The sequence below is a fragment of the Zosterops lateralis genome (genome assembly GCF_965231275.1).
Source record: "Zosterops lateralis genome assembly, chromosome: 5".
NCBI lineage: Eukaryota > Metazoa > Chordata > Aves > Passeriformes > Zosteropidae > Zosterops > Zosterops lateralis.
The window spans coordinates 68427158-68440829 of NC_139766.1; the positions used below are offsets into that span (position 1 = coordinate 68427158).

General features: G+C 46.3%; 2 protein-coding genes across 2 annotated transcripts; one reads left to right on the plus strand and one right to left on the minus strand.

Annotated features, from left to right (window-relative positions):
• Nucleotides 1-330: 330 nt before the first annotated feature.
• On the plus strand, nucleotides 331-7694 carry CCNA2 (cyclin A2; the record flags this gene model as incomplete). The annotated part of the gene is given in 9 exon segments (XM_083862543.1): nucleotides 331-480; nucleotides 483-531; nucleotides 534-809; nucleotides 1577-1692; nucleotides 2028-2251; nucleotides 2764-2968; nucleotides 3745-3858; nucleotides 4120-4253; nucleotides 4660-7694. Coding segments are annotated over 9 exon segments (1320 nt in total). The 3' UTR covers nucleotides 4712-7694.
• A 245-nt stretch (nucleotides 7695-7939) lies between these two features.
• On the minus strand, nucleotides 7940-12947 carry EXOSC9 (exosome component 9). The gene is made up of 12 exons (XM_083861681.1): nucleotides 12813-12947; nucleotides 12553-12647; nucleotides 11869-11988; nucleotides 11684-11786; nucleotides 11125-11262; nucleotides 10782-10864; nucleotides 10499-10631; nucleotides 9943-10031; nucleotides 9599-9745; nucleotides 9105-9295; nucleotides 8724-8802; nucleotides 7940-8191 (listed from the first exon to the last, which is right to left on the minus strand). The coding sequence occupies exons 1-12, from the start codon at nucleotides 12876-12878 to the stop codon at nucleotides 8110-8112; spliced, it is 1326 nt and encodes a 441-aa protein (XP_083717807.1). The 5' UTR covers nucleotides 12879-12947; the 3' UTR covers nucleotides 7940-8109.
• Nucleotides 12948-13672: the final 725 nt, after the last annotated feature.

Consider the following 13672-nt stretch of genomic DNA (forward strand, 5'->3'; position numbering starts at 1 on the left):
TAAACCCCTCTCTCCGCCTCTGCCGGGACACATTCACGAGCTTGGCTCGGCAAAGCCACCGTTTCCCACGCACGTTTTCCCGGCGGGAACGCCCGAGACCCTCCCTCTCCCTCGGGCGGGGCTGCCCGCCCTCCCCGTTCGTCTGTCCGTCCGTCCGTCCCTGTGTCCGCCCCATCCGGCGCGGCCGTGACGCGGCGCGCGCCCATTGGGCGGTTCAAGAGTCGCGGGCTCCTTGAACGGCGCGGGCGGCTCCAGGCGCGCCCGTCCCCTCCCCGGCCCCGCCGCTCCGGCCCCGCCGCCGCCGTGCCCCCGCTCCCGCTCGCACGGGCCATGCTGACGGAGCAGGAGAACCAGGAGAACGTGCCCCCCCCGCCGGCGGCCGGCAAAGCCGCGGCGGCGGCGTTGGGAGGCACCCGCGTGGCGCTGGGGCTGCTGCGGGGAGCGCAGCAACGCGCCGGGATCCCGCCGCAGGTGAGCGGCGAGCGGCGGGGGAAAGGGGGCACGGGGAAGGGGCAGCGCCGGCCTGGCGAGGCAGGAGCTGTCAGGGCTGACCGCCGCTCTCCCCACACAGGCGGCGCGGGGCGGCTGCGAGGGCCATGGAGCGGCGGCAGGGCTGCAGCAGCATCAACATCAGCCCTTCTCCATCCACCTGGACGAGCCCGATGGGGAGCGGGAGCCGCGGCGGCAGCGGGGCGTCCCGGCGGGGCAGAAGGAGGAGGAGGCGGCGCTGGGGCTGCGGGCAGCCGTGTGCGCCCTGGGGGAGCGGCGGCCCCTGGCCCCCCTGGGCAACGCCATGGAGCTGAGCTTCGGTAGGTGACACACACCCGGCCCTGCCGCTCCCCCTCGGCGCCCTGGCCCGGGAGCCCGGGGAGATCACCCACAGAGCCATTCCCAGAGCCGGCCTGCGGTTCGGGACATGGGCTGGTTCCGTTCCTTTGAGCCTGCCACCGCCAGCATGCAGCCGCTGTTCAGTGCAGCTGAGAGTCTGTGTCCTTGTGGCCTGCTGCTTTAGGCCGGTTTATGCTTTATCACTTTAACTATCAGTACCTCATGAGAGAGGCCAGGTTACAGAGAAGATCAACCCGTGAAACCTCACCCTGTGCTACCGTTACAGAGTTTACCCAGCCAGATCCCAAGATGTAAAAAGTTTTTCTCCCAGGTAGTGGTGCAAGTGTTTTGATCTCTTTCCAGCATGTGAGAAATGCCAGATCCTTCTTCTGTAGCACGTCTGAATATCTGAGGGCTGATTTTCCTGTGATCCCCTTCTGCGGGCTACAAAAAGCTCTGGCATCCCTGCCCTGTTTTAAACCACAATCTGAGCCTACAGGGTCTGCATCTATGTAACAATGTAACACAGCATGCCCTGAGCACTACATAATTGCAAGAGTGTTTTCCAGCTCTTTATTCTAGGCGGGAAGATGAGAAAGGGGAAAGGGAGACTTCCCTGCCGCCCTGACATTTGACTTCTGTAGAGCCTCCTCGACTCCCAGTCCAGCTGAGTGAGCCTGCACAAGGTTCCCTGGCTGTGAGGGACGTGATGATGCTCATTTTAACGTGGCTGTTATCCTCTGCTTAGATTCTCCAAGTATTATGGACATTTCAATAACCTCAGAAACAGAAGAGAAAGCACCAAATGTTAATAACGTGCCAGACTATATCAACGAAATCCATACGTACCTGAGGGAAATGGAGGTGAGCTGCTGTCCCTTTTCTTATTTGCATACAGCCCATGGAGGAAGGGTTTGGGATGGAGGAATGTATCTGAACTCGAGTTTCCAAGGCAGTGACTAAATTAGAGCTTGCTAGAAAGGGAGTAGTAAGAGCACGGGACTGGTTTATTGTTTGTGATAAAGTTGATTGTGCCATGCACAAGCTGGAAAGCAAGATTACAGAAATAGAACTTGCTGATCCTAAACTCACCAGTGTTTATTTCTGATTTGTTAAACTGTGATAAACAGAGTTTAAACAGTTGCTTCCCTACCAGCACGTGGTCCAACCTCAACTTTATTTGTCATCTAAACCTACAGGTGAAATGCAAGCCCAAAATAGGTTACATGAAGAAGCAACCTGATATCACAAACAACATGCGGGCTATTCTTGTGGACTGGCTGGTGGAAGTTGGAGAAGAATACAAATTACAGAACGAAACCCTGCACTTAGCTGTAAATTACATTGATAGGTTTCTTTCTTCCATGTCTGTTTTGAGAGGAAAACTTCAGCTTGTGGGTACTGCAGCTATGCTGCTGGCGTCGTAAGTGAAATTGCTTCATTTCAAGTTCCACCTGCTGGTTTCATGCAGATGAAAATCTTGTGGCTGTTCTGTTGCCTAGAGCAGGACTGACTTGGGAGGGCTTCACACTAGGATAAGAATCAGGAGTTACCCACCTAAAAGCTTGGCACTTGTCTTTGAGGTTTGACCCTAAAGTGAGGATCTGTTATTTCCAGCTGCAGCAGCCGGTATCTAAACAGTGTTTGAGGGAATATGCATAAGGCACGTGAAAAGCAGGTTGGGCTTGCCCCAATTACTAATTTAATGGATTATTCTGGAGTTTCAGTGACTCCCAAGTTCCAAATTCCTTAGTCCTGAATTATCATGCTGTTGTAGCTCCCTAATTTTAAATCCTGCTGATTCAAGAGCTACTGAACCAATTGCAGCAAACTCGTTTTATGCCAGTGCTCATCTCCTTCCCAAGTCAGAATTTAAATTAATCGTTGTGGTTTTCTAGTACTCCATTATTAACTCATGAATGTTTCTCCTGGCAGAAAGTTTGAAGAGATCTACCCCCCTGAAGTAGCCGAGTTTGTCTACATCACAGATGACACCTACACCAAGAAGCAGGTCCTAAGGATGGAGCACTTAATTCTGAAGGTTTTGTCGTTTGACTTGGCAGCTCCAACAATCAACCAGTTCCTCACCCAGTACTTCCTACACCAGCAGACAGATGCTAAAGTGGAGAGCCTGTCAATGGTGAGTAAGAACTACTAGCCCAGCCCATGTAATTAGAGAGTTTTATTGCAGATATTTATTGCACATACATATATATATATATATATATATACGTATGAATGTATAATATATAAACACCTTATGAATTGTGCTTCTCCAGGAGTAGTGCCTCACTGCAGGAAACTAACACTCCTATTGCCACTTTCAGTTTAGGATACTCCATGCTTATCACAGGCTGGCACTTGGCCTGGCTCAAGCATACACCCTTACTCAGAGCAAGCAGAGATTAATGAACTTTAAATTGGGGGTTGTTGCACTGCTAGACAGATGTTTCCCTCTCTCTTATCACCAGCTGCCACACCTACCCCCACACACACTTTGGCAAAAAAATGGACTTTTGGTATGGATTTTCCCTCAACTAGCAGCAAGCTCTAAATCCAGAGGCTAAAGCACAACACAGATAACATTTCACCTGAAGTTACAGTAAATCCTAGCTGTGTAGTACGCACCAGAGTTCCTAAACACAATCCTTTTGTCTCACTGTGCAAAGGCCAGACCTGACTACATGCTTCCCTCTAGTTCTCATATATCTCTAAATATAAAATGTGCTGGGAAAGCACGTGTTGGGGAATGCTGTTTGATAGTAGCTAGCAGGTGATGCTTAAAGAGAAAGTAAGTGGAAACTAATGAAAGGTGTCCTTACAACTCACGGCAGGATTGGAAGCTCCAAGTTAGGGTTATAAAGCAACTGTTAACTTTTGGAAGCAGATGATTTCCTCTTTTTGTTTCCCTTGCAGTACCTGGGAGAGCTGAGTCTAATTGATGCTGATCCTTACCTGAAATACTTGCCATCAGTTATTGCTGCTGCAGCGTTTCATCTGGCAGACTACACACTCACTGGACAAACCTGGGTATGTAGCAGTCCAACGTGAGCCTCCACAGGCCTCTGTCTGTGTTCAGTCTATTTGTACACAGTTCTGAGTGCTGGGCCTGGGCTGCAAGGATTGCAGCCTTTCTGTGTTCCTAGGCGGTTAATTAGGGATTGCTCCCTGTGGCATTTGAGAAATGGGATTGCAGGGGTCAATATGGCTCAACAGGAAGCTAAAAACTCCACCAGTGATCAACATTAGTGAATAGTAACATCCAAATGTCCCTTTCTTTTTTCCCCTCAGCCTGAATCCCTGTGCAAAGCAACTGGCTACACCCTTGAAGACATCAAGCCTTGCCTCATAGACCTACACAACACCTACCTCAGAGCAGCCCAGCACACACAACAGTCCATAAGGGAAAAGTACAAGAGTACCAAGTGAGTATCTGTGGAGGTGTTAAGGTCTGAGTTGCCCAAACATGTAACTGGCTGGAAGAGTGTGGGATGTATCTTTTGAGTCTTCAGGCAGACTCAGCTAACCAAATTCATCTCCTCAGTGAGATGGTGACAAGACTCCCTGGGGTTTTTGCATGGTGGTTTGTCAAGCAATACTTGGTGTTATGTTGCTGCCTGAACTGTCATGTAGAAACTGGAGGAATTTTCTTGACATTCCTACAGTTGGTGATACCTAATGCTCCTAAAAGTCTGTGTGGGGCATGGCAGCCAACAAGCCCCAGAACGTTTCCTGCCTGGTGGGAAATGTGCTTTGCTGCAGTTATGCTGCTCTTTGTGGCAAAGAGCACTTGAGCAAGATGACATCCTGCCTCTTTTGTTCCCTCTCTAGGTACCATGGAGTATCGCTCATTGACCCACCAGACACACTAAACTTATTGTAGTAATCAAGAGACTGATCTTTTAAAGATATGTATATTACCAGGAGATGGATGTACAGTTTTAAATGTGGTTCAGGATTCTAGATGTGATCACTCAGAATATGAATACAGGCTTTGATGACTTCGATTATGAAGTTTAGTTTCATGTGGTTTTAATGTAAATCTTTTGTACATGCAATCTCGTTGGGAGTTTTAGCTGTGTTTTTATCAAAATGTTCTCCTCAGGCACAGAACTAACCATGCTGGCCACGTGAAGTCTGAGACTGCTTATCTAATTATAGACTAAATGTTAATACTAGCAACACATTATTTTAGTTGGGCTTTTTCTCCTTCTGGATAAGAGACTTGGTCACCACAGAGTATCAGTAGCATTTTTATCCTTTCTAGTTTAAACTGAGACTCAGCATGGATCCAAAACGTGCCTTAATGGCTACAAAACTGGAAGAAACTATAGCCACGAGGAGAACTCCTTGCTGGAACCGACTCATGAGGCTCTTTAGGACGTGCCCCTGTTGCTGCATTACGTAGTGCCAGATCTTCATTGGGGGAAAGGCTGAATGCTCTGCTGCAGGGTCTGCACATTTAAAAACCCTGCACCAGTTCACACCTCGCGCTTCCGCTACGCAGAAAATGGTCTTGCTGTCAGTGTTTTCTAGTCCAAGTGTAAAACTGGTACTAATCTAAATCCATGGATTTCCCATTAATTAATTAATGGCTGTCCCAAAATCTCAATGATGCCTACTGAGAAAATTAGCCCTCAGTCTGCTTCCCTTGTACCTCTGTAGGGGTGGTGGAGGAATTAAACTGCAGTGGGTGAACTGCTGTTCTGGGCCCTCAAGGGCAGGGAATGTCTTCTGGCATGGATGGGGCAGTGCAGTGCAGCATGAATTCTGTACACCCCTCACACTTGGGAGGAGCTCCTCTGTGGCTCACAGCAAAAATGTGCCGTGTTTTATTTAGTTCTGGAACTGTTACATGAGCAAACTGGCATTCAATCAGCATTAGATCAAGTGGATGTTTACCTTCAGCCTGTGTAAATGGGGTGATGCTGCCCTGTACCCACTGTTGTTTGCATGTAAAGCAGTGAGTGTGTGGGAGTGGGCTGAATTGAGCCATTTCCAGGTTGGCTAATAAACAGCTTTTTGTATCTGATGTTAGTGGTCTTGCCAATAGCTTAAAATCACTGAGGGGTAGAGTACTGTCTTCTTAAACTGGCATTCATTTCTAAAGCCTTTTGGCAAGGGCTGCCCTGTGAAACCTGTGCCTCTTTGACTTGAAGTTGAGTCAGCGCTGTCCCTCTGGTTATCTGGGCACCCAGAGGACAAACTCCTCCTCACAGATGTCCAACAGCTCTTAGGGTGTGGGCTTTTTGAAATAATTTTTTTTAATTCATCATCTCTCTGTCAGGCTGAGCAGCAGGTGTTAATGGGAAAGAACTCTGTTGCACCTCAACAATTACAAAGTTACTGCTCTGCCCCCACCCTTGTGCTCCTGCCAGAGCCTTCCCTGAACCACCCAATTACAAAATCAACTGAGTCTGAGCGGCGGTCAAAAATCTGGTTGAAATATGCAACAGGAGTAGCCTTTTTGGCTAATCTGAGCTTCTTAGGATGCACTTGGACCTTTATGCATCTTCTAATGGTTGATGAAGAACCACATTACATTGGCCAAAAGCCTTTGTTCAGATTAATTTCAGTGGGCTTGCTACTGAAATGCTGAGACAGATTGGGGACAGTCTGTGCAGTGTATCATGTCTGGTGCTTGGGGCTGGAAACACTTTAACCTTGCAGGAGAGGGAGTTTATACAGGGAGGAATGTGTTTTCCACTATTTGTGACCTTGGAAGGGTTAACTGGCAAAGCTGACTGGCAGCAATTACTTGAAGATATCAGACCACAGTGCTCTTCCTGGGAAACTGAGTTCTGCCTTCCTCTTCCTTTCAGTGGTGTATTCCAAGACCTCTGAGAAATATGAACATTGGGGTAATTTAAAGGAAGCTTATGAATTACTTTCTCCAGAAAAAGAGCAAGTAGCAGTACTTAGGTGAAAAGATTTCAGTGGGTAATTTAGTGCTTAATCAAAGAGCTGTGCTTGAGTTTCAATGGAACTTGTTCCCTTACTGTTCCCATAGCACAGAGAAAAATATTCTTTCAAGCTCCCTGGGCTTTATCTTCACCATTATCAACAAGTCTTCCTCTGCAGCCTAACAAAAAATCTCCAATCAAGGGCTGGCATCTCTGCCCAGCATGACAATTCCTCCTTCCTCAGGGCAGCTCCTGCTTCTGCTATCAAGTGCTATCTTTTTCCACTGTCTCATTTTCTGAAGTTAATATGGGACAATTCCAGCTTTTGCTTCTAAGCTTTGAACAAAACATCCCAGGTTATACTGTACTACTGTTAAGCCTATCCAGGTTAACTTCTAATCCTTTCCAACTAAAGGCTCTAAGGAATACAGGGATGTTATGTGTGAAGAAGAGAGAAAGAGCAGTGCAAAAAATACTTTTTCTTCTGAAGAAGTTTACAGTCTTGTGGTACTACAGAACTAAGAAGGAAATGCATCTTCACCCATTTTTGTACTCAGGACAGTGACTTTGGGTTGGAAGAATTGACACTGCACTGGTTTAGCTCCTGGAGAAAAGAGGTTTTGTGTGTTGGTCCCTTCCTGAAAGAGCACAACTTGATTCAAGCTTTGCCTGGCTGGGAGCAATTTTATATATATATATATATGGTTTTGGGTTTTTTACATGAAGTTCTTGAACTCATTTGGGGACAGTAAAATCTGCAACATTAACTCCTCTCCTGTTCACAGTTCATGTAACACTGAGGTCACCTGTAAAATAGCCCTGCTTCACTGTAAATATGTGTGTGTTTCCAGTGTCACTTGTTTGCAAACAAAGCGCCCGGATCCGGTATTTTGGAATCTTGTCTCTTTGTTTTGCCTGATGCTAAATTCAGAACGTAACTCTTTGCCTATATTTCAAGGAGCATTGCTGTCTGTTGCATGTAATATTTAATTAAACTTTTTAAGAAACACCACTGCTGAAGTTCTGTGCTGGTTCGTTAAGTCCATGCATTCCTCATGATTTTCATACAAAGCTATTTCAGTACACAGTAAGGTGTGGAGAAACAGGGGCAAGAAGGTTTTAATCACACACAGCACGTTGATTTTCCCCTGTGAAGAAAGTCATTAAACTAGGTGAGCTTTTGCTGGATGCCAAATATAGGATTTCAGTTACAGGCACCATTTTTTAATTTAAATCTGTGTACAACCATTTTAACATATATGCAAAAGCAGAACCAGATATTGTGAGGGGAGGAAATAAATTTATCTACAAAAATAAGCTCAGTAATAATACACCAAAATCCATATTATACAGCATTCCTGCAGGAGGGATGACAGCTTTAACGAGACGTTCTCTTCTTTCTTCTCCTTTTGTTAAATGCTTTCTTACTTGGATTTTCTTGTTTGGAGCTGGTCTGTGTTCTGTCAGCAAACAACAGTTGTATCAGAGAAACATACTGAGTAGTTTTCCAAAATAACAGAGGCTGATTATCCATAACTTGGCAACTACCCACCACACCTGGGGCCAAGGTGTAATCTTTTGTAAGTGCACTAACAAGGGTTTCCATGGATACAGCAGCATATCTCACTTCTTGGAGGTAAAACTCAACATCAGCTCTAGTGCAGCACATAGAATCTCTGCAGCACTTCTAAGGTGCCACTGACTGACATTCACTTTTATGCTCTCACTCCTTCTGGAAGGACTAAAATGAGTCAAATAGCCAAAACCATCTCAGACAGCTGCAGGCCAGCCAGGCTCTGGCCTCCCAGGACAGAAAGCCAGAGATTTAGCCTAGATTTAAACTTCCCTGCTCTCAGCTATATCTGTATATAAGCTTCCTTGCTCTCAGCTATATCTATTCCCTTTGATCAACTGAAACTTTTCCTGGCCTTGCCAAAATCCTGTCCTTCCTGGAGATATTCCTTTCCCCTCCTAATTCCATTTGCTGGTCACCTTGTTTTCCTTGGTAGTTCCTGTGGTTCCAGAATGACAACATCTTCCTCCTCACTGTCAGACAGTACAATGGGTTCACCTAAAAAACACACAAACCCCACCAACCCCAAAATGCTGATCAGTTTTGTACAAACAACCCCTGTAAGGAATAACCACAGCATTTTTAAAGGAACATTCAAGAGGGGCTACTGATTCATTTGGAGCCCTCCCTATACTGCAGAAATCAAGTTTTAAAAAGAACTGACCAGGACAAGTGGAATTAGCAAATATGTAAAGTGGCTACAATGGTTCTTTCTTCCTAAGGACCTTTCACATTTTAATTCTCAACTGTTGATGAAGTGATAATAATAAGATCTGATATTAAGAAAAACAAATACTTACCAGTTTTAGTTTCCTCCAGTGTACTTGTATCCTCAGTTTCCACTTTCCCACATTCAAAAGCAGCTGCCTCACTTTCACCTTCCTCTTCCGCTGCTTCTTCCTTCTCAGATTCTTCAAGGTCTCCCCAGGAGCTCTCTACTCCTTCCCCAATTTGGGCTGTCCCAGGAGTGTGCAATACTGGAGTGGCAAAACTGCAGGAGGAGTTAAGAAAAACCTTGGTGTTGTCTGGTGAAATTCCTTGTATTCTGAAAGCAAACCAGGTGGTTTATAAGCTGGAGAAAACAGCTCTGAAGGGGAGTTCAGAGTGTCACTTTAACAATCACATTTCTGACCTCAGCTTTGCACTTCAGGCAAGGAATTAAAAGCAGACTGAACCAAAACCAGGATGATGACAATGTTTCCTCCCAAGATTATCTGGCTACTACCTAAGCTATGATGCACCTCAGATGTGTGTTTAGCCTGATTTCCCTTGAGTAACACCCTGGAAAAGATACACTTCTGACGGAGGGTCAGCTTTAGCAATGATTTCTCCAGCCTCTTCTTCCACGTCGTTGGTGTCCACAGCAGCACTCTCCATTTTGGAGGCAGTGATCCTTTGGTTGGAGATGGATTCAGCAAAGCCAAACTTCCTGCCTTCTTTCCTGGTCATTCAGGGACAGACATTATTTCAGGCTAACTCCAAAAATTGTTTTTTTCTTCAAGTTCAAACATACAAATGCTTGCTATTTAAAACAAGTACAAGTGAAGACAATTTGCTGCTGAAACCACAAGCTAACATTAGTTTTCACTACATTTCTTTAAAAAAAAAACATTTCCATCCCCTTCCTGTAATGCTCACCTGGCTTTTTGGTCGTTTTCCAAGGCTTTATGAATCAGCTCTGTTATTTCTGCGACCTTGACAGCTGTTATTTTAGTGCACCTCAGGATCTGTTTGTTACAGGTACAAAAAAAATCAGCTTACAACCAGGAAAGCTGGATGTTTTTAATTGAAACTGCAGAGCATGGTAAGAAATCATCAACATTTAAATCACAGGAATTACAAGCACTTAAAATACGGTACCTTAGAATGAGAGATTGGATTCACTGAGACTTATGCAAAAAAGTCAACAGCCTCCAGAGTGCAACTGGAAATAATTTGCAGGCTTTTTCAGCCAAATCACAGGGAAAATAAAAAGATGCATATCTGACCAAAAACTATGCTTTTTCCTACATCCCTTCTGCAGCACAGGACACCAGCACTATGCTCTTCCACTAAGATAAAAAAGGCACAATCTTTTCCAATAAAATCAGACAGTTAATTGATTTCTCAGCTTGCAAACATCACGGACATTTACACATCAAGGCTGCAGCACAGTTTATACAGTGCAGAAGGACTGCTCAAGGCAAAGGTTTACCTGCTCCTGCAGCAGCATGACCACTCCACTGGACTGGATGGTGCAAATTTCATGGTGTTTGTTCATGGCAATCACAAGGAGCCCGTCCATCACCCGCTCCTCACGCTCAGTTGGATCCACCAATAAATAGGTCCTGAAATCAAAGTTTGAAATACGAGGCAACAGTTGAAATTCAAGGCATTTTACTACCCTTAAACACAACTAAACAAAGGAGTTGGTTTGCATATTAAAAACTATGGGTACACAAAATTTATATCCCTATACAGAGACGTCAAAATCTTACCCTTGATGGAAGAAGGCAAAACTGACAGAAATGGGCATGTGATGGATGCTCAGGGGGACAGGATCACGTTCCTCAGGAGTGTACTTTGAAAGGAATTGAGCCCAGAACACAGTTATTTATGAAACTCATTTGATTTTAGAATTACAAAGACATTTAAGGAAATTTTTAAAAAACCCCAAACAACAAAGAAAATACACACACCAAAAAAAAAAAAAAATCCCCCCCAAACCCAAAAAAACTCCACAAAAAACTCACCAAAAAACAAACAAACAAACAAAACCCAAAAAAACCCCCAACGAAACAAAAAAACCCCAAAAATATTAAAGAACCAACCCAAACTTACCACAGTGACCTCCTCTCCTTGCACAGACACATCTGGCCTGTGAAAATGACACAGGGCCACAATCCCTGCTATGCTGGCAGCATCAGTGATGTTGCCATCATGGTTTAACAGGTGCATGTCCAGCCGAATTTGCCAAACCTGAGAAAAATACAAAAAAAACCCAAACTGTTTGATTCTACAGAAGTTAGGGTTTTGTTTTTTCCAAACTAGTTCATGTTTTTGAACCAGAAAAAGAACCAGCATATATGCCTTAGGTCTTTGATTAAGAAGATGAGAGATCTTGGAATATTTCAAGATACCCACTGTGCCAGATTTAATTATGATAAAATATGTAGCACTTCAGCACAATTTAAACATCATTTTGTAGGGTCCCAGCTACTTCAGAAAGCCTATCCAGACACACAAGTTAAAAACACCTCTCAAATCAGATGAGTGGATCTTTACATTATCTACAATCAGTAGATACTTCTACTATCCAATGCAAGACAGAGACCAACTTAAAACTGGACTACGTGTAACTCTGAGTTTAAACCCACCAGAAATTAAGCAGTTTTCCTACCTTTTCCCCAGCAACAACGCAGAGAGACTCGGTGTCAATGCATTTGGAATCCCTGAAGCATCTCTCCAGCAGCCTGTTCAGTGACACCAGCAACTCGGACTGCCTGTTGGAACAAATTTAACCTAAATATGATTAGAGTGGGTTTTATTGCCATCCTTGTTCAGTCCTTTTAAGGCATTCACTACCTGCCAGGCTCCAGCCCAGGTGCAGCCATGGGTGAGAGCTCCAGGTTAAAGAAGAGAACTCCTTCTGTGGGCCGATTGGGCTTGGGGGGAACGAGCTCACACGAGACCTGTGCAAGAACCCTGCCAAGGCAAATGAAGCACCAGGTCACAGAATGTCCCAGGGAACATCTAGAAACAATCTTTTTTTTTGGGAAAAAAAAAAGCATGTGGTCAGGGTTTTCGTTTGTAGTTCTCACTCCTGACAGCTTCCTATTCAACACCTGTCCTATACATTCAAACTCTGGTCAACAACTGAAAGAACCAAATGTAGGAACTAGATCACGTTCCTTTTGAGATTAAAAAAATGACTCAAACGCATGAGGAACTCTAATGAAATATGTTTGTAAGCGCATGTATTTTACTTTTATACAGGCAAAAAAAGGGTTTTTTGGCTTGGGCAAGCCCGCAAAATGGGAGATCAGTGAACAAAGGGATAAAAACTTGGGAACAATTTTGCCTTTTATAAATTACTTGTAACTACAATCACCACGGAAACCCCCATACCTTTCCCACTACCTTTCTTTTCCTCTTTGCTCCTACTCTTGAAATACCACGACCTTAAGGCCATGAAAGGCTAAACGCTGTTTGCAGAGATCTCTGCGGGAGGCTCGGGAACCTGAGGCTCCATCCGGCCCCGGGGCCCACCTGGTCCTGCCCAGCTCCACCATGCAGCAGCCGCGGTCGGCGCCGAAGGAGACGCGGATATTCCGGTAGTCGTAGCATTGCCTCCCGTCCAGGCGCTGCGGGAATACGCGGACACGGACACGGACACACATATGGAGAGGGTTAGTGCGCCATGCCCGGCATGCGATGGGACCGCGGGGGCGGGACGGATCCCGGGAACATCCCGCGGAGAAAGGGATGGGAAAAGGTTTGGGGAAAGGGGCAGGGAAAGGGGGATGCACCTTCTTCTCCTGTATGGCTCGCAGGAGGAAGCGCCGCTCGCAGTTGGAGAGCGGCGTCGCCTTCATGGCCGGGCCGGGCCGGGAGCGGGCTCCGCGCGCGCGGGTGATGATGAGGGGGGAGCACGCGCGTCATCACCGCGCGCCGCGCGTGCCCGCCCCTCGGGCGCGTCTCCTCAGGGAGGGAGAGCGCGCCCGCCAGAGAATCCTGTGCCGGCGCTGCCCCAACCCGCTCCGTTCCTCTTTGCTTTTCCCGCTAACCGAGCTAAACCTGCGCCGACTCGGCTTCGCGCTGTTTCCTCCAGTCCTGTCCCTGCCCACCAGAGCGTAGAGATCGGCACCTGCCCCTCCTCTCCCCGCTCCCCGACCGTGCTGAGGTCTCCCCTCAGTCTCCTCCTGCTGGGCAGACCGAGTGTCCTCAGCCGCTCCTCACCCGGCTTCCCCTCCTGTTGGAGTCCAGAGCATCCCTCTGGGCGCCCTGGGAAGTCACAGACCTCGGTAGAGAGGCCTGGGACCCGAGAAAGAGAGTCTGGGGTTTGTGCAGGGGGGTTTGCCTGGAACAGAGCCTAGAAAGACACAATCTTTGATTTTGATCCATGTTAAAAACATCCAATAGAGAGAAGAATTGCAAGTCACAAATGTGTAACAGAGAGTAGTGTAGTTTATCAATGTGTGGAAGATTTTGTAGTTTTGGGTTTTTAGAATGTAGATACAAAGGGACAAGATGGAGATTTTAGGGTGGTGCCCTGGTTCTTCTTCTCCCTTGGCATCCATCTTCTGCAATGATGTGGGCACAAAGTAGTTTCAGTGGATTGGATCAAAGTAGAAATGACCCTGTTAGTATAGGTGATAGACATTGGCAC

What these genes read in the sequence shown, in the direction of transcription:
- EXOSC9 (XM_083861681.1), bottom strand. Translation starts at nt 12,878, where the DNA reads ATGAAGGCGACGCCGCTCTCCAACTGCGAGCGGCGCTTCCTCCTGCGA. An exon ending in GCGTTGTTGCTGGGGAAAAG is followed by an intron (nt 11,263 to 11,683) that starts GTAGGAAAACTG and finishes TATTTTTCTCAG; the next exon opens with GTTTGGCAAATTCGGCTGGA. An exon ending in GCTGACCCTCCGTCAGAAGT is followed by an intron (nt 9,296 to 9,598) that starts GTATCTTTTCCA and finishes CTCCTCCTGCAG; the next exon opens with TTTTGCCACTCCAGTATTGC.